Below are 12,875 nucleotides of genomic sequence, written 5' to 3'. Positions count from 1 at the left end.
AAAGATTTTCATGTTGAATATGCAGTAGATTAATTTCTTTTGTCTTGATGAGAAATATATGGAATCAAGCAGAGGTAATTTTTTGGCTAAAATGTAGAACTTTTAATGGTAACAGACTTCCTTAAATAGGATAATTGATGCCCCTTAAAGTGTTTAAGCAAAGCTGGGCAGCCTTATGCACACCACCTGGAGTCACTCTGAGAGTGAGATGGGTGGTATCTAAATTAGATGAGTGAGTGAGTGAGAGAAAGTGAGAGAGAGATGATTGATAGATAAAATATGTTAGGAGTGCTATAGTGCTTGTCCTGCTTTTAGCAGATACTTGGACTTTCCAGGGTGTCTTCCAATTATAGTTTTTTAAGGTTTAGAATTTAAAGGTTATCCTTTAAATGGCAAAATATTTGGTTCTTTTTAGATAAAAAGAAGTATCTGAGTAAGGAATACAATAGTGATGAGCAGCTCACTAAAAGGTATAAGACATGACACTTTTCCAAAATGCCCTGGTTTCCAGATAATTAGAGCTTATACAAGATGCTTTTCTCTCTTCTGAGACAGCAGCTATCAGGAAGCGCTCTGTATTTTGTGTTTTCATAAACTGTGCGGTTTTGAAGACACAATCTAATGAAACAGTAATTATGATCTAAAGTTGGGGGGTCTGCAAATTGATTTCTTATTTTATGTGATTCCATACAGGTAGTCGACTTATTTGAAATGATTGAAAAAATGCAGGTATGTTTTTCTTGTTTCATGATCAAAATTTGAACTTCTAAATAACAAGCTGCTTCTGCTATAGAATTGTCCTGGCACCTGAACTTTACCATAACCCAAATGCAATAATTACTTCAAAGGTCTCTATAGCTGTGTAAGCTGTTAATACACTCCACACATCTGGCTTCTTACTTTCTTGCCCTTCTATTTCACACTTCCTGTTCCTGCGCGATGTTTCTGTTGGTTCATCTGGCTCCTGTGAGATTCTCCTTGTAATTTACGAAAATGTTTTTTACCTCTCTGGTGTGACTGTTTGTTAGAAATGGATGCTTTCTTTCTGCTGTACTTCTGGAAGCCTGTAACTCCAGTAGGTATGCTCTCTCTCAGCAGTACCTCAGTTCTCTTGCTCTCCCTGTTTTCATTTGGGCCTGGTAATTATCTGGCTACAGGAGGCCAAATATGCAGAGATACCTACCTACATGAGGGAAATATGTTGGGTGAAATGTTTTTTTGGGCTCCTCTCTTGTTTCTTATGTACTGGAGTTTAAATTAAAATCACTCTACGTCTTTGATAAGCTCAATTCAAATTTGTGAAATGAATTATAAAAAAACCCAACTTGCTTTCCAGGGCAAATTGTGTGGTAGAGATCACATAAAGTCTGACCCGAACACATGTAGATGTGCTACCTAGAGTAAGCTTTTGGTAATGTGATGAATGAAATTTGTCTTTCCATTTGATGCTCTCAGAAGAAAGTGGTTGGGGAAGGTAAATTAGGAGAAGATTTAGTTTCATTGAGTTACTACTCTGATGAGTTATTATCCTTGCCCCAGAATTTTTGGAGTATTGCCCCCACCATGTTATTCAAAGGCCAAATGGACTTTCAACAACCTTCCCGCTCTGAGGGAGAGGGGAAAATAAAGTAGAGATTGATTGATTTCTTCTTTCCTCCTTCCTTCCACTCTTTCTTCTGGCCTTCCTTGTCTCCTTATCTGTCTGTCTAGAGAAGTCGTTTGGATGAGCAAAGATGTTCACTTCCAGCAACATTGAAGGTCAGTTACCATTGCTCATTGCATTTTTTTTGAATTAGGAATGATAAACCCCAGCAAAGGTCTGCACATTATTCTATTCAATCAACGAACAACCCAGCAGGAGGCTTTGCAGATAAGATTTGTGGGGAGGGGCTGTTCTTAAGGACTTCACTCCCAATTGAGTGGAATCCTCTCTTTCTCCACCATGGAATGAATAGCAGTTTTATGTTTCTGTACAACTGTGGAGTTAGAAGAGCTGGTGCAGGGAATGGACATCCTTAGAGGAATGGGAGCAAGGCTTACAATTTTGGGGAGGGCAGAAGTCACAATGGATTGTATAGTTTGGGAGTAGGCTCACATATTTTTGGACCTGTGCCCAATTTAGATTACCTCTGTCTTTGATTTTCTTCCTTAAGTTAAACGTCATCTATGGCTTGCATTATACTTTTAATGAATTTCACATCTCAAGATGTCAGAGAACTATACCATGACTTTTCAGGATTGTACCACTAAAGTTTAGTGGTGCTGCCAGGGGAAGCCCAAGATCTGCGGGCATCACTGTGATTAGAGGCAAATTGGAGTAGGGTGAGAGTTATAGTCCAGGTGAGGGGAAAAGAGAAATAAAAGAAATAGAAATTATTATAGAAATAAAGGAAAATTAATATTAATGTAAATCAATACTCCTTATGCATTAGTATTGGCTTATTATGAACTTTGAAGTTGTATTACTTTAGTCATGCTATCTGGGAATTCTTGGCCCTAAGGGGAAGGCAGAAAACAGAGCAAGGCAAACCACCATTGTTTGCGTATATATTTCAGTGTTCAGGAAAGTAGACCAATTTGGTCTAGTGGTTAAGGCACCAGTCTAGAAACCCAAACGTCTGTGAGTTCCAGTTCCACCTTAGGCATGAGAGTTTCTCTCATGACTAAGTCACTCTCTCTTAGCCCAACCCACCTGACAGGGTTGTTGTGCAAAAAATAGGAAGAGCAAAGAATATTGGGTCTATTCACCAATTTGAATTATTTATTAAAATAATAAATGTGGGAGATTAATTAAAACAATTAAATGAGGTGTTCCAAAGGAAACTAATCTTCCCTGACACCTTCTAATTGTACTGAGACTGCAGGGCCAAGAATTCTCAGTTAGCATGAACAGAATAATATAACTTCAAAGTTCATAATAAGCCAATACTACCATATAAGGGGCTTTAATTCAGGAATACTTCCAAATAACTCTGGAAGAGTAAGAATGGCAGAGATGAAAAGGAAAAGTCACTCTTTGCACCTATTTCCTGTTCTCTTGTGAAATTAAGCTTAAAAAAGAATTATGAAAATACAATGCATGATGAATCAATAACATGATTTTTATAAATACAAGTTGATTAGAAAAAAACATCATATATAAACATTATTTCTACAAATATGAAAAAATGAAAATATTAAGAATTATACTTGTTTAAGGTTGACGAAGGAGAATACTATCGGAAGAAGGGAAGATCAAAGAAATATACTACTAATTAATACACTAGTTATGTAATTATAAAAATCATTATTGACTGTTAATTAATTATTACTGATTTTTAAAAAATATATGAACCAAGACATCACACTGTTCACTAGGCACTAGGAATTGTGATTGTAAAAATCAATAAAATATATTTTTGAAAAAAATAAAAATACCGTAGTACTATTTTGAGGCCACGTTTGGAATACTGCATCCAGTTCTGGACACCACAATGCAAAAATTTTTTACCCAGGCTCTGAAAAGAATGCAGAGAAGACCAACAAAGATGATAAGGGGTCTAGAAGCTAAATCCTATGAAGAACGCCTAAAGGAATTAGGTATTTTTATCTTAATGAAGAGAAGATCGAGGGGAGACATGATAGTCATCTTCCAATACTTGAAGGGCTGCCATAGGGAAAAGGACATTGATTTATTCTTCATAGCACCTTTCGGTAGAACAAGAAGCAATGGGTGGAAACTCATCAGAAGGAAATTCAACCTGAAAATAAGGAATCTCCAGACCGAACTGTTAAGCAGTGGAACAGCTGGTCTCCCAGAGTTGTGGATGTTCCATTGCTGGAGGTTCTCAAGAAAAATATTGGACAACTGTTTGTCTGAGATGGTATGAGGACTTCTGTCTTGGTCAGGGGGTTGGACTGGAAGACTCATAAGACTCATAAGAATCAACCATGTGATTCTACAAAATGCTTCAGAAATTGCCACTCAGCAGGGTGTCTAAATGCAAAAGCACCCTGTCTCTCTTGGAGTGCTGGCTAAGTCTAGTTTTGTGGAATTCTTAAAGGGTGTGTTTGTGCATGCTTTTGAGGAACCAAGGTAAGATTTCTCTCTATAAAAGACTCTTAGAAAAGACTCAAACTGGGCGATTTCTGACAGTTGATTCTATACATTGTGCTCTCAGAAATAAACTTTACCTCTGGTTCAAACAACTGCCTGCATTCTTTATTATTATAATATTTCTTTCCAACATTCTACGAATTTACTAATGGCCTCTATGCGTTTTCAGAGAGAAGAGGAATACATCCCATATCCCAGCATCCATGAGGTGAGTCAATGATGGTTTGAGTTCATATGTTTTAATTGAACAGAGCTAATTCTGGCTCAGGTTTTTCAGATGAAGAAGGATAAAGTATCACTTTGGGTGATTGCACATCTGAGTTTTTTGATAGAATTTTCTTTTCTGCTGGTCTAGTTTTTTTATTATTATTAATCCATGGCTATTTCATGAGGATGAACTCCTGGAGCTCTGAAGTAGAAGGAGGATGCTGAGATATACTTGACAAAAGTTGTAATCCAATTCATGTGGAAGAAGTGGATTGAGGAGGGGTGATTTAAAGTGTTCAGATGTGTATAGCTATGGAACTTGATTAATTTCAAATGCAAGTGCAGATTCCCTTCTTTCTTAAAAGGTATTGCAGAGGGGCTGGCCATACCCTCTAATCATCTTACCACAGTTTGGGGGTTACTGGATTGAAGGGACTTCTCACAGCCTACCGGTATCAGGCCCTGAGTTGCAAGACTTGCCATCTCCTTGCAGTGGCAAAGTGAGGTTGGAGTGTGATCCAACAGCAAAGCTGTACCGCAAACACTTCTTAGGAAAGGTAAAAGTTTATATTACTTTAACATACTCCAAGCCTTTATATTTTAGGTATTTTCTTTGTAGTAATTTGCAGTATAAATCTGTGGATACAACTTGGTTAAGAAAGCAAAACATTATACAGCAATGTTAAAAATGTTACTTTTCAAGTAATTTTATTAGAGATTCAAATTTGAACTTTACTATGTCAACTTAATTTTTAATTTTATTATAGTAGAATATGGTACTCTAGTAGAGTAGAGAAGGAAAGGTATATATATATATTAACAGTATAACATAAACTCAAAATTAATCATCATAAAAAAACAAAAAAGGGTTAGGAAATTATGTAATCAACAGAACAGTTCCAAAACTTCGTTTTTATTGCTTGAAAGTCTTTCACCATACTAGAAAAAATGAATTCAAATATTGACAGACCACACATACCCTGTAAATCAGGAATAGATTTTTTTTTGTCCCAGCATGTAGCTAATCCCATGCCCCTCAAAGTCAAAATTCTTGATGGTTTGATTGATTTGTGATATGCTCTGATAAGGTACACTAATAGTTAGAATCAAGAAGAACATAAGCATCTTGTATGCTTAATATTTATCCATATTAATATATTTATCCTATTAATGTTAGACCCATTGTAACAGAACAAATGCAAAGCATCTGTGTTAATGTTCCAACTCATGATTGCAAACAGTCCTTATTAGCAAGATAATTGCAATGAATCTTTATTAAACATTTTTGAGCTAAACAGTAAGCATGAAACTTTTAAAAATTAATCTCGTTTAATAAAAAACTAATGCTATGTTATTTAAAACAACTCTTTACTATTTCACTAAGACAAGACATTCAAGCTCATTATTCTGAAGTCACACAAATAACTATTATCAACTTCCTTCAGCTCCCAAAAAGATTTACTGACTTAGGAGCTATAGTTCCTCTATAAGGTCCAATCACCATACATCTTAAAAAACAACAATAGCATCTGGACATGTGCTTGAATTGAATGAATTGCCAGTGCATGCACCATATGAAATATTAATTTATTAATTTTCTAAAAAGTATTTTAAATGTCTTCTTCAGAATTGAACTGATCCAAAGTAGTATTTATAAATAGCCCCAATTTATGCAAAATTGGATTAACCAACTATTTTAAAACTGTACTATCCCATACTGTAACACTTTCATTAGAGCTGAAAAATGTATTGGCAACACAGTGTTTCAGTGTATATCTGCTGATTACATTCAGTATTGAAATGAAGTCTAAACCTTGGAGCCTTGGTGGAGCAGTGGGCTAATGCCTCCTTAAGTAATACCAGCTGCCTGCAATTAGTGCAGGGTTCGCATCCCACAAGGCTCAAGGTTGACTCAGCCTTCCATCCTTCCTAGGTAGGTAAAATGAGGACCCAGATTGTTGGGGGCAATTAAGCTGACTTTGTAATAATGCCGCTTGGGTGGGGCCGAAAGCCCTAATAAGCAGGCATATACATAGAATGAAGGCTATTGATAAGCACATTGATTTGTGTTTTAAATTGTAAGCCGCCCTGAGTCTTCGGAGAAGGGCGGGATATAAATGGAATTAAAATAAATAAAATAAATAAATAAAATATAAAACAATCCATTTGTTTGCCAGAATTGTTGCTATGATTGAACCGGATCCAACCTGGCTTCCTCTAATTTATAGAATAACTAAATACCATAGGATATTGTACATGTATTAATTAGAGTATGAAAACCTGTCTATAAAATACAATGTGTGTGTGTGTGTGTGTGTGTGTGTGTGAGAGAGAGAGAGAGAGAGAGAGAGAGAGAGAGAGAGAATACATTAAGAATTCAGAATTTGCGAGAACAATTTCCCTGGTGTATAACTTGGCATAAACTAATACATTTATACAATAGCTATTAATTGTCACTTATGATGCACTGGTGGAGTGGATCATATCAATCCAAAGACTAAACTTATGGAGAAGCCCAGAATGAGTTAAAACCAAACTCAAAAACTTCCAAGAAACCTCATCAAAGACTTGTCAGCATCCAAATTATAGTATAGCTGCTGAGTCCCGTCTATTTCAGACAGAGCTAGAATAAATATCAGTAAAGAAAACTTTAATAATGCTGGAATTTTTATGTACATGTACAAATCCGGCCTGAACTGGTTGTTCAGTAGTCAGAAGAACAAAATATAATTTGTGGGCCAAAGCAGCTTTTACAAACTTAACTCCCATATTTATCAAGGAAATATATCTATAATTAGAACACAGAGAGATCATTTCCCATGATGACTATATTTGCCTCATTAAAAGCCAGGGATTTTTCCTTTGAAAAAGCTACAATATGCCTCTAGTAAAATAAAAGATATAAATAGCTGAAATACGTTTTGTATATCCACTGAAAAACCATGAAGTCTGGAGGACTTCCCCAATTTCAGGAATTTAATTATGACAGGGCTAGAATTCCCAGTCTCCAAAGTTTGTAGCCTGATGCCTTAACCTCTACAGCAAACTGACTCTCTCTCGTTACATCATAGCTGGGTTATCCAGCATTTGTAGGAGAGTCTGAGCCTGTTCATTTTGGAATATCATAAGATAAGACAAGCATTTCAATGTCTTTGTTTTAGGAGCATCAGAATTTCTATGCCAGTGATTCAGCTTTGGGCTACTTGGTTCTTTCTGTGAAGTATGAACAGGTGGAAGAGCAAGACCATCTCCATCTGTTGCTGAGGTAAAACTGCCCTTTGGTGCCACCACCCTCATGATATCACAGGGCTAGTCAGCCACCCTTTTTAGTAACTTCTCTTTCTGTTGGTTGGTTTTTCTAAACCTTGTTTTAAATTGGCAACTGCCTGTCCTTGTCCCAGTCTGTTTTTTAAACCTTTTCTCAGTGACTTGTTTGGTTAGGTTCATTACTGCTGATATAAGAAATGTCCACAAGTCTCATCTGAATCCCTTTAGTGTGACAATTAATTTATGTGTAGCAGAATTTGCCACTGTGTGTCTCTCTTTCCATCAGAATAGATTGTGGTGGGGGAAAAAGTGGGCTGTAGCCCATCCCCGATTGCTTGGTTGCTTTTTAATTTATTCTGCTTTTTCTTGTTGCTCAAATAGAGCCCGAGCCTCTACCAAGCATGATCTGATTCCCATATCCTGCCTGACAGAGTTTCCTAATGCTGTCCAAATGGCCAAGGTAAGTGTTCCAAACTTTATCTTTTACTCTCAAAGCCAGGCTTAAACTTTTGCGATTTAATGTTGCTTAATGTTGTTTTCTCTGTGATGTTTCAAAGGTTCCATGAAAACTCTGCCTCCTTCAGTTTATTATTGCACACTTCTTCAAGTTATGACAATTAGCATACTCTCAAAGGTTGGGTGGAGAACCTTTACCTGTTTGGGGATTACATGTGTATACAGACATTCATACATGGAGATATATGCTGCTCTTACATCCCTATCCTTCAAACATGTCCACATGCAGGATCATTGATCCAGATCAATGAATCTCTACAATCTATCAGCATTGGAGAAACAGCAGTGTGAAGTAACACTGGAAAGGAGAAGCTGCTATAAATCTCTACAGGAGTGGAGGATCTGCTAGATTGATTAGACCCAGGTTTCTGATGGATCTGGATAGTTTCCTGGATGTACTTGAGGAATTTCCTGCCTCACCAGTCAACAATGTTGTTCAAACCCTGGGCAATCTGTTGAGCACAGCCAGCAATATGGCTCTTATGGCCCTCTTTTTCCAGCAGCACATTGGGTTTATCAAGAAGCTGAGTGCATTTAAGGAAATTGGTGGAGGGCTTGAGTATGGAACTAGTTTTATGACTGGGAGGTGATTAATTTCTCCATGAATGATATACAGTATGTCTTTCCCTTTAGTTGAAGGTCTCAACTAAAGCCCTTACTGGACCTGGATAATCTTCATAATTATAGAAATAGAAAGTATCTATTCTGGGATAAGGTGACTGAAAAGATAGGGGCATCAAAGTTCAGATGCTTCTTGACATAATTATTTGGATCCATTTCAAGTGAAGTTTTTCCTATGGTGCTAAGAAGGATTTGGTTGCCTCGGATTTTGTCCTATGGCAGAAAGTAGATGGAGATGAATGTGATCCTTCTAGTGTTCCTGGGAATCTTAAGAGCTGCAATTGCCATCCACAATGTGTCCTTGTGGACTGTATGCTGGAATTGGCCTTGAGTAATTCAGATCTTTTGGATGCACCCTAAATGTAAGGTGGTGTGAATTATCACTCAACATCTAGATCACTGATTTACAGGAGTCCAGAGGACTCAGTCTCAGAGTGTTCAATCTCTTCCTCATGTTCTTTAACATCTACATGAAACTGTTGTGGGAGGTCATTTGCAACTTTGGGATGTCATAATGTCATCTCTACACTCCTCGTTATCTATTTCAAAGGAAGCAATTAGTACTTGGAATGTTGGTTAAATTCTGAATGGAGAAGAACAAGCTGAAGGTGCTACTGGTAAGAAGAATGTTTGACTTGAGGTTTAAATTGGAAACTGTTTGGAATGGCACTGTTCTTCAGAAAGAGCAGATTTCCAGTCTGAATAAGCTCCTGGACTTGAGCTGTCATTCAGTTATTAGGGGATAGCTGTGAAGAGAAGCATGCTTGCACAACTATAAGCAATGGGCTAATTGCCAGTCATTCCTACAGTCCTAATGATATTCTAGATACATCCGACCTATCCCAACTATTGCTTTATTTGGAGCTGATCTTAAAAAGTGTCTACAAATTGCAACTGATGTAAATTGCAGTGGACAAGCTACTGATTACTGCAAGGAACATCAATCAGAAGATATCCAGACTGAGAGATCTTCATTGATTGTCAATTGCTTACTGGAGCAATTTAAAATTTTGATTTTGACCTTGGCATTCCTAAACAGCTTAGGTCAGGACGTGAATATCCGCTTTTCTCATTATGAAGCTTCCAATAACTTGGCATTCTGGCTCTTTTCTCACTGAATTCCTGCTTTTCTGTTGAATGGGCTCCTCTGCTCATTGAATCCTTTACTTTCATTCACCTAATGCAGCAATCTTTCCCAACTGGTAACTCTTTACTTTGCTACCTTTGAAAGATGAATGGAAGAGAGTTATTGACATTAATTATTAAGAGGTTTACTCTTGGAGAAGTATAATCATTTATTTTCAGCTAACTTGCATGTAAAACCCCCAAGTACATATGCTTAATCCAGTCTTGATAGTGTGACAGTTTAACCAATTGCAAGTTTAAAACCCACATTTAATTTCCAAAGTCATTCACTACATTTAAAATTTATAAATGTGAGTTTAATAATTGAACAAGAGAAGGAATAAATTAAAAGACAAATCCCTTGCAAATGCAAATCTTTTGAAAATGCAAAGCCTCCTGTGACTATTAATCATAATGGCATTTGTCCTTTGGCTAGGAAGTCAGGTTCCTACATTAGGAATGCTAAGTCTTCCTACTTTGCCTTGCAGTTACTCTGTGAAGATGTGAATGTTGACCGCTTCTTTCCTGTGTTGTATCCTAAGGTAACCCCTTTATGTTTCTAAACGTGCCATATAGATATTTTTTCTCCAAGCACTTGCCTGCTAATTTAAGCTCTTTCTCCATCTCCTAGGCTTCCCAACTTATTGTTGCATTTGATGAACATGTCATCAGCAATAACTTCAAGTTTGGTGTCATCTACCAAAAATTTGGGCAGGTAAAAATACTTTTCACTCTCACACTTGTTGCTCTGGCTTTCCATCCAATGTATAAGGTAAAGGTAAAGGTTCCCCCACACATGTGTGCTAGTCGTTTCCAACTCTAGGGGCCGGTGCTCATCTCCAATATATACATGTGGGGAAATTGGAGACAAACCTCCATTCCTTCCATTGCATCCTCCCTCTCTTCTGCTGTTTGTATATAGTGACTTCTTTCTTGTTAATCTTATGCCTGGTCTTCTCAGCCACTTTTGCCTTATCTCAGTAATTGAAAACAGGAGCAGTGGGAAATAACAGTCAAGGTTTGTGGGGGGAAATTGCTTCAACGGTTTACAGCCATTTCAGGACATATGTTACTCTTTTTGAAGAAAAGATCAGTTGCCTTTTGTTCCTTAATCTAAGTGGAAGACTACAGTATACCTATTACTAGAGATGTGGACTTTGGGGAATTTTTTTCTTCTGCAAATGAATGTGATTCTACCTTAATATCCTGCAAGTGTGTTTGGGGCTACATTATTTGATGTGAAAACAATCAAACTCTATTTGATGAAGGTACAACTGTGCATTCAAAGAAATTAAAAGCTTTGATGTGTGGAGAAAAAATGTTTTAGTGTAATGTTGGAAACAATGTTGGGCAATAGATAATCAAACTCCATATAGTTTTGAAAGTGCTAAAAAAATTTTGAAATGGAAAATATTCTGCAGAAAATTTTGATCTGATAAAGTTTTCTCATTCCACATCTTCGCAGCTTACAGCACAATAACTCTGCCAGCATCTGTATCATCACGCTTTTGTTTTAAAGTGCAGAATAGAAAATGAGTATTCAAACAGCAATAAAAAAATTAAACAAAATTAATATTTTTTTAAAAGGTAAAAACATAGAGACTGTTTCATGCAGGAAGCCACTCGATATGCCTCCTACCTTTGCTATAAACCTAATATTTATTTTTCCCATTGCATCTAGTTTGGCTGCATCTTTCTTAAAACCTGCACAGGGGGAAAGCAGGGTTGAGTATAGCCAGCAATTAGCAAATGTTCACTTGCCACACAAAGAGATGAGGCACACTGAAAAGTTCTGATTTTTCCCGACCATAAAGAAACGTTTTTCAGACTAGAGTAAAGTAGATACTGAGTTTTCTGCTCCATGTTCAGGCCATACATATTCAGTCTGGAGAATCTTTGTTATTGTTTGTAGAGCTGGTCAGATGAAGGGTGGGGGAAAGGTACTCCAAGAAGACTTAGAAGGGCCCTGGGCCAAGAATCACATAATAACTATATCATTTCAGACAAGACAACCGATATAAGAACTCCTACCTGAGCAAGGGGCTGGACTAGAAGACCTCCAAGGTCCCTTCCAGCTTTTATTATTATTGTTGTTGTTAACTAGAATAAGCATCAAAATCACTTTTCTTTTGGTATTTAAGGCTGTGCTATGCATTAACATAAAGTTTACCGTGGTTTTTCGTAGGCTTCATGAGGGTTATGGGCCAACCAAGAATAAAGACAGCTTGGTAGTGTCTCACAGGCCCTGCATTGGCAGCCTAAACCAGCACAGCATGTTTCATCATTCTGTGGGTCAGGGGAAAATGAGGAAGTATTGAACAGGAAGAGACAGTAGGAGTTTTATTTCTCTACTTACATTTTTTTAATATATATTTTTTTGAAAATCAAACACTGGAATCCATATTTCACCCCAAATACATCTCACTCCTTTAACAACTCTTTAAGGAGGTTGACAAGGCTGGGAAAGTGGCTTGTCCAGAATCACTCGATGAGGTGAATAACTTACTGTGATTGAACCTAAGCACCTTAGCTATACACCATTTCGCACTTGCATCCTTTGTACACAAGGATCCTAGGATCATTTAAGAAAGAATGAGAAATGACTGTCTCCTCCCACTTTTCTTTTCTTCTCTTTTTTCCCCCAGACCACAGAGGAAGAAGTCTTCAGTAATACAGAAGAGAGTCTAGGCTTCTTAGAGTTTTTAGATCTCCTAGGTGATAGGATCCAGCTGCAGGATTTTCGTGGGTAAGTGCTTTCCATGTTACACCTACTACCAAGTCATCTCTCCTGCATTGCCCTTGATAGCCTTCTTTTTAAAATATATTTTTTAATAAAGTTTTTAATAAACACAGTAAAAACTAATACAAACTAAACTAGAAAGTGCAGAAGAGAAGAACAAAAGGAAAAGAAAAAAGCAGAAAAGAAAAAGGCAACAATAATAATTAGGAAGTGTCTTCCAAGTTTTGTCTCGCCAAGCATAATAGCTTGTTGAAGGAAAAGTCTTCATCACGGTTCAGTCCAAGCTGGGGATAAGTCTTCATC

The 12,875-nt window shown here is 37.1% G+C and overlaps 1 protein-coding gene across 1 annotated transcript in view; it reads left to right on the top strand.

Annotated features, from left to right (window-relative positions):
* Positions 1–711: 711 nt before the first annotated feature.
* The window catches only part of LOC310634454 (rap1 GTPase-activating protein 1-like), a gene marked incomplete at both ends in the record, with an annotated part of 38,972 nt that continues 26,808 nt past the window's right edge, over positions 712–12,875 (top strand). The window contains 9 exons of the mRNA XM_083352850.1: positions 712–729; positions 1,711–1,758; positions 4,266–4,304; positions 4,669–4,860; positions 7,465–7,568; positions 7,952–8,030; positions 10,321–10,374; positions 10,464–10,547; positions 12,478–12,578. Of these exons, the coding sequence (XP_083208976.1) occupies positions 712–729; positions 1,711–1,758; positions 4,266–4,304; positions 4,669–4,860; positions 7,465–7,568; positions 7,952–8,030; positions 10,321–10,374; positions 10,464–10,547; positions 12,478–12,578 (719 nt within the window). The remainder of the gene's footprint in view (positions 730–1,710; positions 1,759–4,265; positions 4,305–4,668; positions 4,861–7,464; positions 7,569–7,951; positions 8,031–10,320; positions 10,375–10,463; positions 10,548–12,477; positions 12,579–12,875) is intronic.

This window comes from Vipera ursinii (assembly GCF_947247035.1).
Source record: "Vipera ursinii genome assembly, chromosome: 2".
Classification (NCBI taxonomy): Eukaryota; Metazoa; Chordata; class Lepidosauria; order Squamata; family Viperidae; genus Vipera; species Vipera ursinii.
The sequence above is the reverse complement of the archived record's forward strand: the minus strand, read 5'-3'. Positions and strand labels throughout refer to the sequence as shown.